At 46.2% G+C, this 24,856-nt stretch overlaps 1 protein-coding gene across 1 annotated transcript in view; it reads left to right on the top strand.

The window, feature by feature from the left end:
- The window catches only part of EHD1 (EH domain containing 1), a 243,041-nt gene that overhangs the window by 76,035 nt on the left and 142,150 nt on the right, over positions 1 to 24,856 (top strand). The window contains exon 2 of the mRNA XM_069644742.1: positions 2,594 to 2,691. Within this exon, the coding sequence (XP_069500843.1) occupies positions 2,594 to 2,691 (98 nt within the window). The remainder of the gene's footprint in view (positions 1 to 2,593; positions 2,692 to 24,856) is intronic.

Here is a 24,856-nt window from a genome sequence, read left to right as displayed (position 1 = left end):
TTAGGTGTCTGTCTAGTTTAGTCCCGCACCATATGTTCATACAATTGATAATTTCTGTGGTTTTATTTGTTGATTTTCATCGAGTGGGATCGAAGTCTGATGCCTGCAATCCCTCCAAGCAGAACACATTGCAGTGGAGCTGGGCCATGTCTTGTAATGGATTGCTATTGTGTGTTTTTTTTTCTTCTCAAATTCCTTTGTTACATTTTTTTCTCAAACATGAGATTTCAGTCCTTGTATATTCCAGTGAATGTTGCTAACAGCTGGAATTTTACATGTTTGATTTGAAACTGCTGTGCTCATTTGTATCTTGGTCTGTTACTGTGTCCTTTTTAGATGTTTCGTAAATTATCACAACCACAAGTCCCGGTGGTGGAGCGTATCTTGGAGGGTTTTTTTTCTACTGTTAACCAGTGGATATCATCCTATTCCAGTGTCAGTGATTGGGAATATGCCTCTTTTGAGTTCCTGTTACTATCATCTCTTGTGGTGTCCCAGCCTTGGATTGTGAGTTGGAAGGATCCTCTCGGTTGGAAATGGCCTTCTTGTTGATCTTGCAAAGGTCCTTGTGGCTTCAGTTAGGGTTTCTTAATTGCATAAATCATTTGTACCTATGTGGATCTGTTCAGTTCTTATCTGGGTTTGGTTAGGTCCTTTTCACTTTGTTTTATACCAGGATCTGGCATGATATTTTTTCTTTGGAATAGGTATTGCCAGTGCTCCAGATAAGATTATTTTACTTCTATTTTTAAAATTTGTGAGTAAATGTGATTTCAGTCGTTTTAAAAAAATATATATTTTCTTCACAACAGTGTAAATTGTATTTGACATCCAGCCGACACATGCACAAAGTTAAAACTATGGAAATCGTTATCGTGCAAAGAATAGGTGATACAGCAGCATAAGCCATTTAAAGCTTCATCACATGGAACAGGTCAACCTGAATAGGAGCCGTTCGGGCTTCACGCACACAAACGGAAAAGATTAACATGGGCGCAGCAATACAATAATTCGTAATTTGGAATGGGTGGAGTGGATCAGTGCAAGGTAGAATATACCCACACGGAGAACCGGTAAGTAATTGGTCCCTGCAGTAGACTCATCTTTCACATAGAACAGTCGTAACATTGAAGGAGAGCATGCACTCCTGAAGCCTAACATAGAAAAGGGATGTATGGCATAGCTTTGTTGCCTGGCCAGAGGTACCCGCACATCCTTCAGAGGTCAGTAAAGTATTAACTGAGCTAGAAATACTCGGTGCTTAGACGTTGAGAATTCCTGCATGATGAGCTACATATAAATGTGTAATAGCTGCCGGATTGCCACTACAGGGACCCGTTTTGCAGAGTTTCTATTTGATTTGCAAATGCAACTATTTGATTGTTTTGTAAGAGTGCTTGTACAGGCTTGAGTCAGGTTTTGAAGGTTTTACATCTAATCTTGAATATTTTAAAGAGGCTGCGACCCCTGTGATTGGTGTACATTCACTCATCCCCGAGCAATACTATTGCTGCCACCAACCATTGAAAGTAGGTTTACCCACATGAACTCCATTTTCAGGTCTGATGGATGTTTAAACTAGACATTACATACTAATTCGTGCCCCAGATAAGGTTTTGAGGTAGTTGACCTATGGTGTTAATGGAGTGTAAATTAAATTGTAGGAGTAAAAATGTTTTTCGTTTAGCACGAGTGTAAAATATGGGACATGTAGCCAAAACATTATTAAACTTTAAAAAGAATAGGACACAATGGGCCTCATTACGAGGCGGGCGGAATGGGTTCATCTGCGCCGGTAATGGTGCTGGCACCATTAAACCCATTCTGCCCTATTAGGAGGTCCCCTTGTCGGACCCGCTCTGGACATCTGGTTTTACCAGACGTCCAGAGCGGGCCCCGCAAGAGGACCAGGGAGCTAACAACGGGCCCGTTGTTGGCTCCCACCCCCTTCAGCCCTATGGGGGCTCGAATGGGGAAGGTCCGGGTTCCCTGAAAGGGGAAATACCGGGCCCTCCATGGTCGGAATGGCCCGGTATTGCCCCATTCAGGGAACCTGGAGCCGAGTTTGGAGGCAGCCATGCCAGGGCATGGCTGCCTCCAAACTCGTAATGAGGCCCAATCAGTTGTGTAGCAAATAAGTCTGGCTTCAAACAAGTTCTTAGATTTGTGAATAATCTTCTCACAGCCATTCATGTGTACAAACACACGACATGTGTGCATTTAATATCAAGCTGCATTTTAACACTCTGGGGAAAATAAATATGCTTGCAAATTGCGCCACTCCATGAGCACTTGCAGACACAAACCGCCGAAGTTGAACAGAAAGAAACAAATTCCCCATCTCACTGTCTGCTGTTAATGACAGAAGCTCCTTCCTGCTGTTATTGACCTTTATGTCCACTGAGCGCACTCTGTGCCCGAATGTGAAAGCGTGATTATGGATGTTTGTGTTTGAACGGGAGCCTGCATTTCCTCTGTGTAGAATGCCCCTTCAGGTGCTCGGGGTAGTTGCGAGAAAGGGTCGATGTCAGTTTTGAGTGCCAAGGTGTAGTATGTTAGCTGCTATTCATTACGTTTCAATTTCCTTGTGCAGGTTTATGTGTGCGCAGTTACCAAATCCTGTTTTGGACAGCATCAGTATCATCGACACTCCGGGAATCTTGTCTGGCGAGAAACAGAGGATCAGTCGAGGTAAGCTGTGCAATTGGTTTCGCATGACCTTTTTGGGCATCCCAACCTGAATTTCTACAAGATGTTCTTGGTGGCTCGTGTTTTACTAAGATGCTTTAAAATGTTTCACCCTAGTTGGTTCTCTTGCCATGTGGTCTTCACTAACAGTGCATTTATTTTTTGCTGTTGCAATGCATCATTTTTCTTGGGAGAAATGTGTAATGCAGCTCGCTGCCATTTTCAGCTTGCGTATTAATTGTAAAGGATATTTATATTGTGCACTGTCACCACTGCAGTGGTCCCCTGGCTCTCAGGCGGCTCTGAAAGGCAAGAGGGTAGGGTAAATTAGTAGGACAGTGCGTGAGAAAGAACAAGAGTTGCGATGTGCTGGTTGGTTGCTTCAGTTCGGTTTACACTGTTGGCTGAGCTGGGTGTATTTTTTTGGTTGAAAACCTTCATGTGCTATTGTGTGAAGCTGTGTGGTTTATGTTGCGGTGTAGTGCATGCGGTTTGTTTTGCTTTAGAGGTATGGTTCTGTTTAGTTCAGGGTTTGAGAGATATATGCAGAGGGATGGGTTTTTAAAAAAACAAAAAAAATTCTTAGTAGGGTTGGTTATAGACATTACTATCTAGACATCATGTGTCCCGTCTAAACAGGAATTGTAGATGTCATGCAGGCTAATATTCACATTCCTGCCCAGATGTGAAACAAGCGAATATTCAAATTCCATATAGGTGTGACTCAAGCTAGCATTCCAATTTCTGTCTAGATGTGACGCAAGCTAATGTTCACAATTCCATCACGGTGTAAAGCAAGCTGACATCTACATTTCTGTGGAGATGCGATGCAATCTAATAATCACATTTCAGTCTGGTCTAGCTAGAGCAGTTGGAGTACAGTCCACCTAGATGTGAAGTGAGGTAAATGCTGACTGTGTGCTTGAACAAGTGAATGTAAATGCGGACTACGTGAGCTTGAACTTGTTTGGAAAGGTGAAAACTAGAAAAACGTAGCCCAAGGCCGAACTTTGTACTGTTACCGAACTGAAAATCCTGTTTTTTTTTCAGGCTTCTCTTGAAGGTTATAGGATTGTGTCCAATGCAATAGCTGATTGCAGCTTCTTGGTTCCGTTTGAAACGATGAACTGTTCAATACACTTCTCTGTTTTCGCCTGTTCGAAGTTTGCTTTCCTGCTCTGTGCGCGAACCAGCTTTCTTGCGTTGGCAGCCCCTCGAGTGCTGTTCTGGATGATTTAGCATTAATGCAGTTTTACTCTGTTCAACGCATGATTGCGGTTTAATAAAAAGGATACAAAGTCTAGGACTTTGAGTATGAAGTGGCGTGAACAGTGTTGTACGTGCTGCAGAGTTACAAACTTTACCCTAATGTATACTTTAACCATGACAAAGCGTGGCACGGGTGTCAAATGGCACTGCGGCCAGAATACCAACCTTGTCGCTGGTAACACCGTTGGCATGGAGTAGACTGGGTGCACGTGCAGATGTTGTTCTCCTGATGCAACGCATTTAAAAAGATATATAATTTAGGATTGTGTGTAGTGCACACTGAAGTTAATTGCCTCATGGAGCGATTTACTATTTTCTTTTGTATACTAGGCTGTCCATAGAAACATGCTGATGTTACCTACATTTCAAGAGGGTATGATTCAGTAACCTCTATCCTATTTGCTTGTGAAATATTCTGTCACTGTTAGTAAACTTTTGATAAACACTAGGGTGAGCTACTAGAAGGGTATGCGAGTCTGTTAATTAGGTTTTTCCCCAGCTCTCCATTGAGGGATGTAAAACAAATGTAACCTAAAGGTAGGGTAGGATAGGATTTTCCTGTGAGTTCGCTTGATACCCTTGTTGGTTCCCATGGTGGCACTCTGCAAAGGTGGCTGATGGAAACCCAGGAAAAGTATGCTCCCAAAATAGTAAAATACGAATTAAGAAAACCTTACTAAACATCAGAAGAAACTAACCATTGAGACTGCTCTGAGATCAAACGTAACTATTTATGAAATTGGAATGCTTCAAGCCAATGACTATATTCCGAGGCAACACTAAGTTTGAGTGAAGACGAACCTACTATAAAAGGAACTCCCAGATTTTAGCTATTTTATTCGTTTTATTAGTTGCAGCCTTAAAAGCCCTTTAGGAGAAACACTTGTTGGCAAGCATCTGTTCTCTGTATACGAATACATGGCTATGATGATACAATCACCACGTGTATAGTCATCAGTAATAATATAGATTTTGGTCCAGAATGGTTAATATGTAATGACCAGATACCGTTTTAATTGTTTCACACCTGGATGACCATTTATCCTTGCGCTAGTATTAGTGTTATTAAGTGGGTGAGGGGGGAGAATTATGCTGGCATGTACAAACATGTTTATGCTCGCCCTGCCCTTCTACTCACTATCTCCTCTTTCATCCCTCTGCTCTTCACGCCACCTCTTGTCTACCTCCACTGTTTGATGTTACCACTACCTCTCCTCTTCATCTAGCCTCTTCACACTACCAATCCCCATCGACTCTCGTATTGCCACTACTATCCCTCAATTGCACTCCTTTCACCACCTCATTCAGTTGTTCCCTACACTAACCCTCCCACATATTTCAGACCCCCGCACACTGCATACCCTATTCAACTTCCTCTCTAACTACAAAGGTTGTTTTTTTTTCCCCCTGGTCTTTTGCTCCGTCACTGCCTCTACCGTTGACCTCACCAAACGGACCCACACCAAACAATTTACAACACCCTCTTAAATCCCCCTCTCATCCTGGGATTGGCTATGTGGCCCTACCCAATCAAAACGTCTCTCCTATAACTGGGACGTCTAGGTATCAGCAGGGCACTGCAACGGGACTCTAAGCCACGTTCCTCCCTCTGGGGGGGGGGCTCCTTTCTCCAAATGGCTGGTATAGTTCCTGGTGCAGCCGCCTTCCCCCTTTCATCAAGGACAGGCACTGTTTCCCTGTCGTAGCCTGTGTTCCTGGTGCTCCCCGCCACCATTGTTGAAGCTCTACCAGTGCTACGACATGACATTGGACGGAAAAAAGGGGTATCCGTTCCTCAGCATGACTGTGCTGGAACACATAGTAGGGGCAGTGGCGTGCTCAGCTCTGAGAGATGGAAATGGAAGAAAGACCATGCAGGACCTCAGAGGAAAAGCCCTCGCCTTCGACAGCGCCAGGACAAGTCCCTTATGTTTGCACACCATAGAGGCTATGCAGGGATTGCACAATCTGCTAGCCCACTTGCATTGGCGAGGAGATCTTATAAAGGACGAGTACCATTTGCATGGCACTAGACCTTGCTGGCGAGTATGGGGAGGTTTGAAACTTTTATTTGACATTTACTGCAAACAAACTTTTAATTATAGTAAACGGCAAATACGTTTGTGTGCGTGGCTGGACTTTCAGTGGCAGCATTGTGCAAAATATGAAGTGTGCTTATGGTGACAGCCACCATTTTGCATAAAACGTTGGTAAATATTTCCTCTCCACTAACCATTGGGGCAAGTGCATTTCTCTTAGGTCGAGTATGCAAACAAAGGAACTCGCCATGCATGTCCAGTGGGATTTTTAAGAATTTGCAAGGCCTGTTATGGGAGGACCCGGTTTCATATCCCCATAGAGGAACCCGAGTAAATGTAAAGGGTACCTTATTAAAATGAATACCCTAGCCCCAAGGGCCAGACAAATATTAGGATACAGCATGAATACATAAAAGCAAATGAAAAAAGTGAAACTAAAATTGAACTAATAGAGGTTCAACTGGACAATATAAAGGGGGCCTAACACAGAAGGACCAGAGTGGAAACACCCTGCCAGCTAGACCTGTAAGCAGAGCTTTCCTTCAATCAGCAGCCAACAAGATGAGTCTAGCTATAAAAGTACAGCCACCTCACTCTGACCTTGTTTGTCAGAGACCGGTTCCCTGGTTCCCTGTACTTGTCTCCAGACGCTGATGATCAGAAGAGGATCTGTATCGTGAAGGAGGAGATGTAGCCTTGGTGAAGTAGCCCAACTTCCTTGGAGCACTGCCTGGAGGAAACCGATTAACCCAGGGTGAAGGAGAGTACCCCTGCAGCCCACTTAAGAGGGTGGAAGAGCAGACCTACCCAAGAAGCCTAATAAGGGGCTGAGTCAACACCTTGATAAGACCCTGGTAGAGAGACCAGGACAGGCGCAAGCCACTTGAAGAGAGGAACAAAGACCGAAAAGGGCAACCAAGTAAGAAGTGAGATTACCCCACGCAAGGGTTACTAGGGAAGTCAAGAGACCATGACGACCCCAGAAAGGGAGAGTGGTGTAAGGGCAAATAAAAGAATGTGCCCCAGCAGGAGTTTTGGCACAAAAGACCCCTGAAGCAAAAGGGCAGAAGCTGAAGGCTGTAGGGCAAAAATTAGAGCAACTCAGCAATCCAACAAGAGGTTGGTGTAACATACTAAACAACCAAGAGGACAAGAGTGATGAATCAACCAGAGGACTGACATAAGGAACCAAAGAGCAGGACTCTGCTGATCCCTCCCCTAAGGGGCCCTGCCCCTGAAGGGTGACTACAGGTCCCAGTTTCAGTTCTTTGCATAATCGGCCCTGTTGCATGTCTAACCAAGGAGTCCTCGGAGAAGGCTTCTCTGAATTGGTGGACTTTGTTATTTTAAGGAAGGACTTTAAGTTGGGGATTTTAACCTCCACACTTTTCTACTCAAGGGAAGGCCTTTCTCATTTCACCATTTGATTAAGCCGTTCAGACAGCTCACTATTTTAGGAACCTCTGATTCAGGATACCTTTATATTCAGTTGACGATTATTTCTGACAGGCAAATTTACTTTAGGGTTTCTAGTACACAGGGATGGACTGCTAAATCATTTGTGTTTGAACACTTCGCTTTATTCGTCAAACCATGTTTTTTCTTTTTTCTTATGCTTGTTTAATAGTTTTCTTTAAAATAAATAGTCTGAAACCCTTCTGTTCACCATGCCATCGAAGAAACCACATCACCATGCCCCCCTCCTACGCACAATACAACTCCCCCCATCCCCCCCCCTCGGCCTACAAACAAATGCACCTGCTGTGCAAGGGATCATTCTGTGCAGTGCACTGAAACTTCTTCCTACACTTATTTTTAAACAAAACCATTACAGAATTTCTTTCTAATAAAAGTATAGGGGCAGTAAAAGGTAATAAGAAAAAAAGTAGAGGGCACTGCTCCCAACCACTCCTGCCCACTTTGACCACTGATCTTTGGCCTACATATCCAAGGACCAAACGGGGTACCCAGGAGAAAAAGCCATGGTACAGTTGCCTTTCAAGTCCCTTAAGAGTTTTAGGTGGTTTAAAAGTTCCCATAGGAATAAACTGGACAAAGTCTGTAGGGACTGCAAAGGTTATGGGGAAAAGTCGGGTAAAGATGAGCACCATCCCATAGGTGTGGCGAAGGCTACAATTTACACCAGGGGACTCCAGACATCTCACCAAGAGCTCCACTTCCAGGTACATGACCCCAAGCCCCAGGAAGAACACTGGATTTGTGCCCATATAAATCTCTGGCAAACTGCAGTAGAATGGGACCTACAGGAACCCACAAACCTGGAGGGTATCCCTAAAGATATGTTAAAACAATAACCTACCAGCCCAGGATCCAGATGGAAGTGCTCATAGCAGCAGTTCTTGAAAACGGAGCTCAAGAACAACAAAACAATCCAGTGAGTGAACTACCTATGTTTCAGATTAAGTTACAGGATCTGGTCACCCAGACTGCAACCGCTGACCAATGATGGCACAACAGAAGAATAACTTGCCTTGCCACGAATGTGACTGCACAGCCAGGAGTGAAAACTGCAAGGAAGAGTCCAGGATGACTGAGAAACCCAGCCAAGTCTATTTGGAGGGCTCGAAAGCTGAGCAGCCAACCGAAACCTGCTTCTGGAAGGAAACCATGGTCCAATGCAACCCAGGACAACATGGACTAACAGAGGTGGGTTAGTGGTATCCCAGTGCCCTTCTGGACGATAGCTTCCTACTTTAACATGCATGACCGTGAAGCTAGTTCTGGAAGACTGCAGTAAAACGGACCAGAAACTATCCCAGCACGGGACATCCAGTGAGGAGTACTGGAAAGGTGGAGGGATGGTGGGGTGGGGGGAGCTGGTGGGGAATCATGGTGGGGGCTGGGGGATCGCGGCTGGGGCTGACACAGTCGAGGATGGACATTAAGCATTCAAAACTGGGAAACCAGAGCTGTAGGGCACAGGACCCAGGGCATAGCCAGTAGACCAAACCTGGTCTTTAAAAAAAAAAAAAATAATAATAATAATTAAAAAATAAATAAAAAAAAGAATAAGCAGTTGCTTTGGGACAAAACATGTTACAGTAACTGGTAACTAAACCTCTAAAAATCCCTGCAGAATTGAGGACTTGTGTATACCAATAACTCATGGGCTGAACTAAGCCAGCCCGCCAAGCGCACAAAAGGACTGTCGCACACATTTTGGTCAACAGCCAGTCTGATTAGCCCTAAGAAACGCTAAATACTCTGGCTCACTGACACACTTCGTGTATTGGCTTGTTGAGCATTAGGGTTAGTTTAAACCATCCAAACCACTACTAAGGGTATAGGGCTGTGTATTCAGTGAGCCCAGTTTTGCACAAAGGCCATTTTAGGATTCCTTTGTGGTTTCCCCAAACAAAGGAATAGCCCAACAGCAACATGGAAGGAAGCAGGAATTCAAACTATACCTGAATATTTAAATGGATACCAGTAACATTGTCGGTCACCCTATCTCTCCCCCCCCACATGTGGATCCAAAACTAAATTACAGCTGCTGCCAGCCCATTCTCCAAAAAACAGTGCAGGGTCATCACTGAAGAGCCAAAATGGTGTGATTTTTAAAAAGCACCTCTTTCTTAGGAGCCATATGGGCTCCCATACAACCATATTCCAAAACGGTTGCCGTTGGAGTCCCTTTTGACCGCAAAAAGAATCCAGACATCCTACAAACCAAAGGGGGGAAAGAAGAAACCAGTTTAGAGATCCAGCTCAATGGGATAGGGGGCCCTCATTCTGCACCCTCCTCAAAGAATTCTACCCCAATAGTTTATGGAAATTGTAACAGTCTGCAGTTCTTTTGTTTCTTGTGCCTTAGCTAAGAAGAAAGCACGATGAGCGCCAGGACACAAAAACAATCTGATGCATGCCAACGTTACCAATTTCCATTCCAACCACATAGTTTGCTTTCAACCCCCTTTCCTGTTTCTCACTTCCCCGTAGAATTGTTTGTGCCAGTACAAAAGCATAATAACAGAACAAGGTGACATTAAATCACCATTTGTGACAAAACAAAAAGCCGTTTTTTTTCTTCTCTACACATCTTATTTGTCATCCAAATGGGAGGCCTTGTTAAGTATTCCTTTCTTTACTCGCTGGGAGAAGCATCTTTGCATTTTACTTGTTGCCAATAGTCTGGGAGGAATGAAAAGAACCAGTGGCTGTTTGGTTTTTAATGATCCTCCTACAAATGCTCAAATTCTCAGCTTGTTTATCAGCCTTAAAATATTTGAGTGTGTATCCAAGGGCAGTGAAAGCCTTCATTGGCTCCTGATGAGGCTTCGGGGTGATTGGTTTTAGAGGTCTCAACCTAATCTCTTAGCATCTCTATAAAGAAGCACCATCTCTATCGGACGTTGAGATTTGCTGGTTGGGGGCAAAAGCATGGAATAGACTTCCAGACACTGATTACTTTTTGTTAGCTGCTATCTTGTTTAAGATATTCTTTGCCTCACTTTCACTCTTTGAGCAAAGGTAAAATCCTGGATTCTTGCCAGCATACGGTTTGCGTCCAGAGACCATTGTTTTCTTGGTGGTATGCCAGTGTGAAAACTCACAGAAGCATCTAGGATGATGAAGGGCAAAAAGCCTCCATCTAGAAGTCTGAAAATGTTGCCACAAGCTTTGACCAGGACTGTATTGGTACAGTGACTTAAGCTTATTTAAACTGTGTTGGTGCTCTAGATCATCAAGCTACTTTACAGCAGAGTCTTTCGTATTTTGGTTACAGAATTCAGTTGGCAAACTAGCTAGGTTTACATGGAATGGCACAAAGTTTGGTGCTTTTCAATTGCGGAATCCCGTCGTAACATTGAAGACATTTTGTACAGCCCTTTCAAGAGAATGAGGCATTACCTGTGCTGTAGCTTATTGAATGCTTCACAATTTGGTAGTACTTGTGAAGGTTTGAGAGTTTTTGTGAATGGCCTGTTTTTAAGAATGCATTGGGTTACAGTATGCAAGAAGCGCAGTCCTTTTCTGAAAATTCGCCAGTGATCAAAAACCTTTATCTGCAACTAACCAACCCAATTGCTGAGAATATGAAGTTGGCACTTAGGAGAAATACCTGGGTTGACAAATGTAGAGCACCAAGAATGAAATCTGGCTCTGTTTAGCGGGTTGTGGATAAGGTACGGTTGCGCAAACTTGGAGCAAACTAGAAGTCTATAATCGAAAGTAAAAATCCATCCCTCCTGAGCTAGAAATGGGATGATCTGTTGAAATCGGCCAGATTCTGCAAGGTTCTGGAAGCAAGTAGCTGGCATAGTCTCGCAGAGGTACAGATTTTACCCTGTAGCATTACCCCCCGACGTTGCGTAACCACTTCCAGGGGCTGTACATAGATTTGTCAGTATCTGCAATAGATGTACCAAACTTCGGAAGATTAGTTGTGGATGCATTGAACATACACAGGGGATTTTGATCTAGTTATAGCAGGGCTTGAGGAAGCAATCGACTCCTTGAGTGGTCGGAAGGCCCCAGGCCCAGACAAAATTCCTATCGATCTCTACAAGGATGAACCTTTGGTTTGGGCCCCTATACTCTGCCGCCTATTTAATGCTGTATTCTGGTTAAATAGGGTAGCAGACTCTTGGCAAGCGGCCGAGATAGTTTCCATCTAGAAGAAGGGAGAGCCCCGGGAACTGTCGCCCAATTTCATTGTTGAATGCTTCTGGTTTTAATATAGCTTTGGCAAATATTTTACATCTTCAGTTGGGTCAATACAGAAGGGATCATTAACCATCTACAGGCTGGTTTTCAGACAGGTATTGGCACCATTGATCAAAGTTTCTGGCTTCACCTAATTCTACACAAATATACAATTCTCAATAAAAGTAAAGCAAAGGGTTGCAGCTAAGGGATAGGATCTTCCCCTGTCTGGGCCTTATTCCAGTGATGGCCTAACAAGTGCTTGCAACATCACCTTGTTACTTTTTCTATCTTACAAGGTAAGCCGCCTTGTACATGATCTGCAGTGGGCAAAGTGGAGCTGCTCCTTTGCAACATGGCTGCCCTGGGCCCTCTGCTTTATTGCCGGACTTCGTCAGACCTGAATCCCATCTCCTCCATGCGGATTGGACGGGATGCCTGATGACACCATCCATTCCAAGTGAGCCGGTATGGCAAAGCCGGCTCACAGCAAAGGGTCACAGCTAAGGAATTGGATCTTCCCCTGTATGGGCCTGTGCGGGGCTTACAGCGCTATGCTATGCCCCTTCTTCCTGATCTGTAATGGGCTGCCACTCCTGCTCGCATCGTTGGTAAGGCCGGCCTATCCCTCTTCCCGCAGGCTTTCTTTGCTCTTGACTATTTCCTTTGGCTCAGCTCTGATCGTTCTGTATCCTGAACTTTCTCCTTTCTTCTGACTCACTTTCTCAGAGCATTGCTCATCTCTTTCGTCTCCTTGCTTGTCATGCAGTTACAACAGAGTAAAGTTATCTTGCCATATTGGCGTGCAATTCATTGGCATGGTATGTGACTCCCACCATGCACATTTCTCACTATACCAGGCACTCTTGACATGCCCCATTGTCATGCCCCATTGTTTTCTATTAGGTCATCTACCCACAAGTATATGTTGCATTGTTTCTGTGTTCGCTACTTCCCTTCCTTCATGACCTCATGTATAACCGATCTGACCTGGCAGCCCTGCACGGATTCGCAACCTATACATTTACTTATACCTACTTGTCTTATAAGCTTATGCACGTCTGAAGCAGCCCCGTGTGCCATGAGGCGAGGCTTGGCAAAGCATACTCCTACCATCGACCATTGCGCTGTAACCGACACGATTTCTTGCTCTGTATATGAGTTGTTCAAAGTACTCTCTGGAACGAACTCTTGATGCATCTGGGTTTGGCACGCTATAACGGCTTATTTTTACCCTACTGCAACGAAACGGTTTCTCTGTAGCCCCTTGTACCATGGGGTATAGCTTCCCAGAATATGTACCTACCTGATTGACCTTGCATATCTGTAATTGAATTACGTATCCTCACCCTGTAACTGCGATAACATGTACCGGTATTCTTAATGTAGCCCCTGTACCATGAGGCGTGGCTTTTCTAGGCTATGCATTTACCCTTACTTTGACATTCATGTATCTGTACGCCTAATGTACACCCACTACCCCCACCTGTACCATGAGGCATGGCCTTTCGAATAGATTGTGTCCTCCCATGTATTCCTCATCTTTGATATTCGATATCCAGCTTCAGAATTTAATTTTCGGCAGAGTGCGATGTGCGTTGATGGTGTTCGACTCGATGTGCCTTGAGGACCTCCGTCTCGAGGGTGATGTCCTTGAAGGTACATATAGCACACGCAGCACCAGTTTGCTTCAGTTCCGTTTTTCAGAGTAAACGTATGCTTCGAGAATCTACATTGCGCTTCTATTGTTCAATTCGCGATGTCTTCTTCCTTGACACCTACTAACCCCAAGACCTGGGTTCAAGATGTGTCAGGACTGCGGCTCCAAGATGTCGATATCCGGCCCACATCAAGTATTTTTTGTGGTGTCTTGGTGTGGAGCACAAGACCTTGGCCTGCTCCAAATGCCATTAGAGTGGGTACTTCACCAGAGATAGAATTTGGTAAACCTGAAGTTGGCTCAGCAGCCAATCAATCAGCAGGGAATTCATGGAGGCAGACAGCCAGCCAATCGGGCTTACAGTGCATTGAGGCCATTCTTCTCCATCCAGACACTTAGAACACGGAATGGGGATTGGGACAAGCAACCCAGCCATTCAGCAATCCACACTGCATTCATACCAGTTTTGGGCAGGGCTGTCTCAGTCATCGTGTCACACACCAGAAACCAGACACCCATAACACGAAATGTATTTTGGTCACACACTCCATTCACCCAGGTCCCACCCCAGGGGCGTGCCCACAACATAGTCATTGGGAAGGTTCCAGCCAGTCTGGCCTGGACTTCCCCACAATACCATATATGGAACTTCCACCCAACAGCCAGTCGGGGGAAGGGACAGTGGCAGGGCTTCCAAGGACTTTGGGAAAACAAGGTAACCGGTAATAGAAACCAAGAGGCAGCAGGGCCATCTTGTCTCCTATCGGAAATCGACTGATTCCAATGCAGGGCCTGGGTATCCCAAAATGGAGGATACTCTGAGCACTTGTCAAATTCAGCATGGAGCTGCCACCAGCCCATACCCTGCTCTGGGGGCCACACACAGGTGCCCAAAAACATACAGTAGGGGTACAGGGTTGTAGCCCCCCCAAGCCATGGGTGCCATAAGAGTATCCCAAGGGTCTGTTCATCATGACCAAAAGGAGGAAGGGCTACACTGCCAGGAGTCCCACATGGACTCCTGTGCAGAAAATAACACAAGACACACATGATAAAAGGAGTACAAGACAAGGATATGGAGGCCCTGTCCCTCCAATGCATTTCCAGCATCAGTCTGTGCCAAAACCCCTGCTAAAGCATCTTGTATCGGAGGTCAGGGGTCTCAAACAAGGTCCTTCTCTGGTTTCAGAGGGTTCCAGGACTGCTGTGTATGCCGGGCAGAAGCTCCCCCTGGTGGGCATTGCAGCAAGCAGCAAAGTCTAGGTGGCCGGTTGTTCTCCGTCAACATCCTCCTCTTCAGCAACTGGTAGTCTCACCGCCGATAAACCATCTAAATTATGTTTTCCATTGGTCTCGTGAGACTCTGGTGGGAGGACTACTACCTTCTTAAGCAGACTGGGTCACCCTCCCTCAGAGCTGAGGTACAGACATTTCTAGACCTCAGAGCAGTGGAGCCTGTTCCGTTGCTGGAGCAAGGGGAGGGCTATTACTCCCATCTGTTTACAGTGCCCAAACCCAACCAAGCTGGCCTGTGCACTATCCTCAACCTCTCCAACTTCAATCTCTTCCTACTCCAAGAGAAATTCAAGATGATTATGCCCAACCAGATAAGGTCCTCTCTCCAGAAGGGCGATTGGCTCAGTGTGGTAGATCTTCAGGACACCAGCATGCATATCCTGATCTGGGTCCCTGCCGGAAATACCTGCAGTTCTGCGTGGGAATAGAACCATTCCAGTATCAAGTGCTCACGTTTGGCCTCAGCTCGGCACCGCGTGTCGTTACGAAGATGGTCATTGGAGCATCCCTCAGACAGGGAATTCGGGTGTATCCATGTTTGGACTATTGGCTTCTGCACAGTCCTTGCCTACAAGCTGCAACGGCAATCTTCAGTCACTCCTCCAGCTCCTGTTCTATCTGGGGCTGTCGGTGAACTGGCAGAAATCGTCTGACTGTTGCTCAAGACCTCAATTTTTCTAGGTTTCTGTTGGGATACTGCAAGTGGCGAGTGTTCCTGAAGGGGGACAGAATTGCGGTCCCATCAGCTACGTGCCAGCTTTTCCTCCAGTCCTCCCATGTCGTCCTGTTGGTTCCTGAGACTCCTGGGCCTTATGGCCTCTTACGTGTTGGCTCTACCGCTTGCAAGAGTGAAAATTAGGTGCCCTCAGCTTGCTCTTCAGAGCTGCTGGTCTCAGGCTATGGACCCGGACTCCAAGATGATTCCAGTTCCATGCTCAATGACAGCGGATCTTCAATGGTGGTCTTCTGCCAGCAACCTTTTCGGTGGGAACTTCCTTCAGGAGCCCTGCCCTCAAGTCGCAGTTACCCTTCTAGGTGGGGGTGCGATACTACATCACCTTGTGGAGTGCGATTTGTGGACGCCAAAGGACAGACGGTCCCATATCAATTACCTAGAGCTTCTGGCAGTTTTTCTAACACTTATAACTTTGTGGTTCGAATTCACACGGACCATTCCGTTGCAATGTTTTGCATCAACAAGCAGGGCAGCACCAGGTATCCTCCTCTGGTGGATCTAGCTATCCACATTTATAATTGGGCGATCCAGCACAAAGTCTGGCTTCAGGCAGTGCACATTCCGGGTCACATCAATGTTGCGGCAGACTCCCTGAGCCGCCAATCTGTGGCGAGTTACGAGTGGGAGATGAACACCGATGTTCTCACCAAGATCTTGCAGCAATGGGGTACTCCAGCTGTGGACCTTTGCAACCTCAGCGAACAGGAAACTTCCTCTTTATGCTTTCAGGGACGGTCTCGGAGCGTCTTCTTGGGGGGACGCTTTCGAGATCCTTTGGGACAACATCAAAGCTTGCGCCTTCCCACCTTTGCCACTGATTCATTGGTTGTTATGGAAACTTGCGGCTTCCAACTGCACACTCCTCTTCATAGCTCCTTGGTGGCCAGCCAGGTTCTGCTTTTCGGAGCTGCAGCACCTCTTGGTGTTCAACCCGATCAGGTTGCTGCAGATTCCCGGCCTCCTTCAGAGCAATCTCTAGTTCTTGCACCCCTCTCCACAATCTTTCAGCTTGGCGGCCTGGTACCAGTGTTCCGTTCCTTAGCGCAGTTTAACGTTTTATTGACTGTCTTGTCTTTTATATAAGACCAAGCAGTCTCTGGCATCTATGTCTTATCATGCAGGGCATACCTATCCACCACTGCGGCTTATTTGTCTGCAGTTGCTCTTTTTCACTGGCAAACCCAGTTATCAAGAGACACTTTGCAGGTCTTCATCTGTTTACTCTGGTCACGCCTCCTCATTCATAAAGGGATCTGAATGTGGTCCTCACCGCTTAGCGTCATAAGCCATTTGAACCTATGGCCATTACCAAGCTCAAGTAGCATTCTTGGAAAGTCGCCTTCTTGATTGTGGTAACATCTACAAGAATAATAAGTGAGCTTCAAGCTAGTGGGCTTCAAGCTCTGTCGAACATCCGTTCTTAACATTCCACAAGATTAAGGTTGTGCTTTGCACTCAACCTTTCCTTCCCAAAAATGTCTCTGAGCTCCACTTAAACCAGTCAATATCCTTACCGCTTTTCTTTCCGAACCCTGCCTCCAATGCCAAGAGGGTTTTACACAACCTAGAGGTCAGACGAGCTCTGAAGTTTTACCTCGACTGAACAAGTGAACTTAGTTCTTCACAACACTTTGTTACATTTGGTTACCCAAAAGGGAAACCTGCTTTGAAAATGTCCATCTCTGGTTGGATAGCTTCATGTATCTCGGAGGCCTGCTAAATTCAAGGCCTTTAGCCCCCAAAGGGCATTCGTCTGTGGCAAAGCGGCTTCCAGAAATGTCCCTTGGGAGTCCATAGCCAAGGCTGCTGCGTGGGCTTCCCCGTGGGCTTCCCCTTGATGCCCAGTACGGCCACGCAGTTCCTTACTTGTTCCAAGCAGGGACATTTCCATTCTCCTGTTTTTCTTTAATCCGTGCTGGGAATTTCCCAAAAGTATGGAGGAAAGGGGACAGAACGTAGGAGTATGGTAACTTACTCCTAGTCCATAGTCCACTTTCTTCCATACGCCTGCCCACCGTCTGCTCTAATGAGTATTCTCTATTTTGCTAAATGGTCCTTGACCTTGCGATAGACAACGACTGAAGGGCGATGTGCGGGGCGGCGCTCCGGAATGCAGGGCTATGGTCATGTGCAGTGGCCCCACGTAAAGACAACGTATTTTTTTTTATGCTTAAAGTGCTCGCGTCCCGATGGACGGAATGTGCAAAAGTATGGAGGAAAGGGGACTATGGACTAGGAGTAAGGTAGTCACTACGGTGAGTAACTTTGACATTCTTGCCGAAGCTGTTTACGGTCGACTCTGGGTGCCCCGTCTTGGATACATATCTTGGAGACTGCTGCACTAGCTAGCTTGGGGGGGGGGGGTGAATTTAGGCCCTCAAGGAACAGCACTTGAGCAAGACAAACATTGCCAGACCTGTGCTCAATCTTGTCCCTGCTCAATTCAAAGTCAAGACCGGAGGTAATCATTATGCTTCAACTTCTTTACTGCAGATTCGCAAGAGGAGGGGGGAGCAAGACGAAAGAGGAGTGGGTCAGAGCGGCAAAAGGGCACGAAAAGAGAAGCATCTAAAAGTGCCAGACTCTGACATGTTCAGTCTAGAGGACATCAAGAATCCAAGATAATCGGCCTGGCAGCCATCTCCCCAAGTGGCTATGTACATGGCGCAAAGGATGCGCAAGGCTCTAGACAAAGAGACCAGACGGCGCATGAGAGCAGAACATCCACGACCAGACCAGACTGGCGAGGTAGCAGAAGCACCCGAGTTTGACCCTAAGATGTTGTCTTTTGTCACCAAAAGATTCCAAGAAGGGTATGGACAGAGCCTGGGGAAGTTGCCGGGAAAAAGTTTTAGACCTCACAGGGCCCTTAGCTAAGATTGTGGAATTGGCAGAGCATGGCGAAGACGGGAGAGGAAATAGATGCTGACACCCTGGAAACTGAGTGCAGAGAGCGTTTGCCTCAACGCAAACTGCAATATCTTCAGAGAGCAGAGGACTCCTGTTAAAAATAGATGCTAAACTGAGCGACCGCTCCTTACGAGGCAGGAGAAGCAGCACAAGGGTTGCTATTTGGAGAAACATTCGGTAAAGAGATGGGGAGATTTTCAGGGACCTATACATCTCTAGAGAAGGTGCAAGCCTCATTAAAGAAGATATTCCCTAACCGTGTTTTTGCTGGGACCAGCAGATACAGAGGTTTATCGACCAGTCGGTTCCCATCTGCCCGAAGACCTCAGGACCCAAGAGCTCACTACTGGGAGTCGCGACAGCAGGACTCGTTCTTCCCATCTAGAGGAAGGTTCCCCAGAGGACACAGAGTAGCAGGGCGACACCCAAGGAACAAACGCAGGTGCGGCCCGGGGTCTATCTACCAGTTTTGGGGGGGGGGGTGACGTTTTGGCACAAGTCCATGGGTACTGCAGACTGTCAGAGGGCTGCAACTGGAATTAATGTTGCATACGGTCCAAGGGAGACGCCCAAGCCCCATTCTCGTAGCAGTGGCAGAGCAAGCACTCCTCCCGGAGGAGCTGCAGCAGCTAGCAAACAAGGAAGCTATCGAGCCCTGTGGCCAAGAACCGAGGTTTATCAGCAACATGTTCTAGTGCACAGGAAGGAGAAAGGGAGACCAGTCATACATCTCAAAGAATTAAACAGCTGGGTAGTGTACAGGCATTTCAAGATGGAAGGTATCCATCAGTTGAGGGACACATTAAGAAAGGATGAATGACTTGCAAGAATAGACCTCAAGGATGCATACCTGACTGTTCCCGTAGCCAAGGAATACATGCTTTTCCTAGCATTATGCTTGGAAGGGTGATACTGGCAATTCAAGACAATGCCTTTCTGGCTAGCGTCGGCACCATGGGCGTTAACCAAGCTCATGAGACCGATGGCAGTAGCAATCCGAGAAAGGAATTCAGACCATACATCGACATTCTCCTGCTGGCGAGCGACAGACGCTGCAGTACCAGACTGAGTGGGCAAAGGACTTACATCCCTAGGCTTCTTAGTGAACAGAAAGAAATCTGATATGTCGCCAGCAAGATGGATCGATTTCCTAGGATTTGTGGTAGATGCAAGAAAGGCGACATTAGAACTCCCAGTAAGGAAACGGCGAGTGATCAAGAGGGAGATGAGGCTTTGCCTAGACAAGCAGATCGTCTCTCTTCGGACACAAGCAAGAGTAGTGGGCCTTTTCGGAAGCGTCCATACAGGTCATCTTCCCCAGGCCCTTGCATTACAGAGGCCTTCAGAGAATGAAGATGACACCTACAGCAAGGTTCGAGGTGCCATCAATCGATTCCACTAGATCAAGAATCCAACACAGAACCTCTGTGGTGGCTACAGAACATAGATGCATGGAAAGGGTGAGCCATTTTCGGAGACGGCCCGGATTTAATCGTAGAATCAGATGCCAGAAGAGCAGGCTGGGGAGCTTGCTGCAGCGGATTAGAAACTGGGGGGGGGGGGGAGAAAATGGAGCGTAGATGAATAGCAGCTGCATATAAACTGTCTAGAACTGCTAGCTGGGTATTTCGCTATAAACGCATTTACCAAAGACAGAGTAAGCTGCTGCATTTTACTGAAGATGGACAACATCTCAGCAGTCGGATATATAAATCATCTGGGAGGAACGAAGTTCAGGTTCCTGGCGGAGATGGCAAAGGACTTCTGGCATTCCTGCCGACACGCAGAGATCTCCGTCACAGCCAGGTATCTCCCAGGGACCCTGAATGTGATGGCGGTCTGGAAATCTCGTCATCGGACTCCAGCAACTGGAAGCTCGACAGGGCAGTGCTCCAGCGACTAAACCAGTTGTGGGGACCGATGCACACAGAGCTTTTTGCCTCCAGGCTGAACACACAAGTGAGGCGATTCTTCAGTTGGAGACTATACCCATGCGCACAAGGGACACTCATTCCTACAGAACTGGAACGGGGAGCTACATTATGCCTTCCCTCCATTCACAGTGCTGAGCTGAGTTCTAGCCAAAGTGCGCAGAGAGAGAGAGAGAGCAACCTTAGTGATGGTGGTGGCCATTTGGAAATCGCTAATCTGGTTTCCGATTCTGATGGAACTTCTTTGGATTTCCCACGGATTCTCCCGTCAGACGAACGCCTGCTCACGGACCCAGCTGGATTGTCTCATCCTCCTGAGAGTGAAGGGAACACTCCCGCTGATGGCATGCTGGGTATCGGGAGACAATGGGCTCTGCCAGGAATTTCGGGGCACGCTGCCCAGCTCATCTCAGAATCTTGGGTCCCATACATGTGTTGCGCTGTGACGCGGCATGGGGCACATGGTGCAAAGGGCAAGGTATTCCTCCAGTTTCAGCCCCTATAGTAGCGGTGCTGAACTTCTAGCATCTCTCAGGGAGGACGGCAAAGCCTTTAGGACCATGGGAGTGTACCAGTTGGCTATATCAGCAGGCCACTGGCCAGTGAATGTAGCACAGATCAGAGATCACCGAGCAGTGGTCAGGCTCATGAAGGGAGTGAGGTTCCGAGACCCCCGGCATCTAAGTATTTGTATATATGGGACGTGAATATAGCCATTAATTTCCTCGCAAGCTGGCCGGCAAACGGGTATCTGACCATTGCCCAACTATCTGGGAAACTAGCAATGCGTTTGTGTCTAGTGTCCTGTCGACTGGTCGCAGATGTCAAGGCCCTAGGCGTAGACAAGAAGGTATATGCAGCGGAAGGAGTTAAGTTTTACTTTGACAAGGACGAAAACATATTCTTCCTCGATCTCGTACCCTTGTTTGCATTCACAACCGACTGTGCAGTGGAATGCATTCGAGAGTACGAGCTCAGGATGGCAGAGTTGCACCTGTGAGGAGTGTCGCAACTGCTGATTGCTCATAGGAAGCCATTTAGGGCAGTCAGAACGGCGACTATCGCCAGATGGGTGTGCGAAAGAATGCAACAAGCAGGCATAGATCTTACTCAGTTCGGAGCACACTCAAACCTTTTGAAACAGTAGACATAATGAAGGCAGCAGACTGGGCAACTGACTGCTCATTCAAGACCTTCTACTTCAAACGAGTAGCTGCAGTAGCTGCAGTAGCAGTAGTGCAGAGCTTTGAACAAGCATAATGCTCGCCTCCGGCCTTAACATAGAATGAAGATTACCCCTGCTAATTGAGCAGGGAGTCTTGATTCTATTAAAGACCCTGAGGTGAGCATTACTGTCCTGCCCAGCAATGCGCTACAATATATCAACCTACTGATACTGTGTTTTAAGGGTTGTTGGAGATTGACATTTGTGATGCTTTATTCCCAGATAATGCGAATAGGCAATGCATTGCTGAACTTTAATGATGCTTTCTGTATTAACGGAAGATGACCAGAAGAACAGCTGAGCGAGTGACGGCGGCATGCAAAGCGGCATAAGTTAGCAAAATCAGAGAGCCGGTTGGACATCAGATGGTCATTTCTGGCTCGTAAGCATGAGCAAATGTTGATTTCAAGTTTCAGTTGACTTTTGAGCGCCAGCTGCGTTGAATCCAGGATCAGTTCAGAGCACCCAAAGAGGTGGAGCATGGGGACAGGAAGAGGCAGCCTATGACAGGAATTGCGATGGATTGCAGAAGGGACTGTGGAAACGGGGAAATGTAGTTTGAAAAGAGAAAATTGAAGTGTAAAGCATTTTCTGTTGTATTTTTGCTAAAACAGTTGGAAAGGAATAAGTAAGGAATTTGAAGCATAATGCTCGCTTCCGTGTCTTTAAGACTCCCAGCGCAATTAGCAGGGGTAATCTTCATTCCTCCCTGTCTGTGGCTGATGCGCATTTTTAGCCTCTAGTAAAAGTCAGTGAAGTGTCTGGAGCGTTGATTTGAAGAGTTTTGCCGGGTCTGGCACGAGTGAGCTGCAAACGCAGGGTCGGCCTTTAGGGTGGGCTGCCCGGGTGCCCTTCCATTAGCCCCCCCCACGCCAGCTCGGGTGAGTCTTTCAAGGTCTCCCCCGAGCTGGCATGGTTTGAGAATGCCCAGCAGGTGCTCAATTGAAATCAAATGCTCTCAGGAGCAGAGCGCATTTAAGAACAATAGGGAGCTGATCAAAAATGTGCCCCCAGCCTCATGACCAGTGGTGCACTTGAGGGAGGGTGCCAAATTTGGCCCGGCCCTGCACAAACTGCTTGCTTATTAGCGTGCCAGATTGCTCACTTTGCTTATTTGTATGGCCTTTTCGGTGGCTTGCTTTGCCCTAATGTCACTGCTGTTTTTTCTTTGTTGGAATGACAGGCAGGTTTCTCGCCTCCAGTATTCTGGCGCACCGTCACCAACAAATTTGGTCCCCAGGCGCTCTGGCGGATCTGTAAACGGGAAGGGGCGGGTAGGGTTAGTCGAGAGTAGGAGAGTGGGAGAAGTGGTGTGCTGTTGGCAGCTTCAGCTCGGTATACACAGAGTACTGGGCTTTGGTGCAAGTATCGGATCCGGAATTGTGTTTTTTGCTGTGGTGTGGTAAAGTGCATACGGATTGCTGGGAGAGAAATGGTTGTGACTTTTGTGTGGGTTAAGTATGCAGAAAGGTGAGGGTTGGGTTAGTGGGGGGGGGTCTCTATCCTGATGCCAGGTTGGATGTTGGGTACTTCTGGTCCCGTTCATGCTGTATCCCTGAGGGTGGGGTTGTTGCGGGTTCCTTTATGGGCCGTCTCGCTGTGCTGATCCAGTTTCATCGTTGTGAGTATTGTATGGAGTGCCTACCATCGAGCGATGGGTGTGTCCGAGCCTTTTCTCTGGGTCGCTTTGAATGGTTCTGGGTCAGAGTGCTGTTAAGGGTGCGCCCTAGTGAATCTGTCTAGGTCAGCCTGTGTATTCCGTCGTTGGATTCCTCCTGTCATGACTATCTTTAGTTGGTTCTTGGGTTTCCGTGGGGTGACTTCCTTGGGTTATTGTTTAGTTGTAGTTACTGTGTGATGGTGCCTTGTGCTTCCCCGCTGTATCTTGGTGGATGTTGTGTAGTGTGGGTGCCTATTCTGTTTCTCACCCTCCAGATTGGTGCTAATGGTATGGGTGCACACAACTGTTTACTGGCACCTTCCACGGTGCCTTTTGTGCCAAAGAGCAAACCACAATCGGATTGCGTTAATTGGATGAGTATATAATCTATATAAATTGACCGCGCTGGGAGTTATGTTTTTTCAGCAGTGGGTTGAACACTGCCGGTGTGTGCCAGCCGGGACATGAAGCGGCTGATTTCAGATCTCTGTGCAATCTTTTTATTTTTTATTAATTTATAGGCATTTTATAGCCAAAAGCTTTTCAAGCATTTTTACAAAAATAAAAGGTTGTCATATATCATAAAAAATACAATAATTAAGTTACACATATTCAAACTCATACTAACCAACATTTGCTTCCAAATATTTAATAATTTCTTCAAGACATCATAAAATGCTATAGTCGTCGCTGGTGCATTACCCAGCAAACACCTGCCCCAAAATGGATGTGCACTCAATGTCCTTCTCTTAATTGTAAGAACTTACAACAATCTGCTTCTAGGCTAGGGCAGATAGTCGGAATATGTTGAAGCGTTGGTTTTCTCCATCATGACATACTCGGCAAATGTTCTCATTTCGAAATGTGCATAACGGGGTAGTTGGTTAAATCTAATCGTTAAGATAAATCATCTTATTTGGGGGTAGGATACTTCCAAAAGGTAGCCTTGTGGTTTCCCTTGTGTACATGTGAATTGTACCATAGGTTGAAGGGAGAAATATTGAATCGCATTTTCCAAATCCTTTTCAAAGTCCCAAAAATGTGCCTTCTTCCTAAGACTTAATCTTTTTTTTAATTAAAATGCATTAGTTTAATTGCATATAAACTTTAAGCATGTTATAAGCAAAATGTATCAAACATAAAATCACTTACAATGTCAATTAAAAATTCAGTCACTTACAGGACAGAAAAAACAGAAATCTACATATATAATGGATATCTTCAATTCAATTATAACGGTAACTCCATACACCCATATGAAACTGAAAAGCAATAAATCGCATTTTCCCTAAGTGCTAGTAGCCCTGTTCCAAATTTCGTATGAAGCTGAATTGAGACTTGAATTCCAATTTACAACTACCCCCGACCCTCCAGTCTGGTTCCCAATCAAGAAGTTTAAAAAGCATACTAAAGTTAAAGCTCAACCAACCATTTTTTGCCCTTGCTCGCTGATTTCTTCTATCAGTAAATAGAGTATGGGTATAGGCTGCACAGTTTTAATTTGTATTCATAAAGAGCCCAGCCTTATTCTTACCAGTGTACTTGAAGTGAGTCCCAATTCGATCGCCTCATATTCGGGGGAATTCCTTTGGCCAAGTTACAAATACGCCTTAATATAGAGCCTTCCAGCTGATTTAACCATCTATTTTCTATATCGTACCATATCTCTGAATCATACAAGATGAAAGGCACAAGGCTTTGTTTACATACTGCCAAGAAATCCCCCAATACTCGAGCCACTTCTAGATTTCAAAAAGTGCATTATAGCACCCAGC

Source organism: Ambystoma mexicanum, chromosome 2p, assembly GCF_040938575.1.
Source record: "Ambystoma mexicanum isolate Mex_15411 chromosome 2p, UKY_AmexF1_1, whole genome shotgun sequence".
Classification (NCBI taxonomy): Eukaryota; Metazoa; Chordata; class Amphibia; order Caudata; family Ambystomatidae; genus Ambystoma; species Ambystoma mexicanum.
Note: the sequence above shows the minus strand (reverse complement) of the source record. Positions and strands in the feature narration are given on the sequence as shown.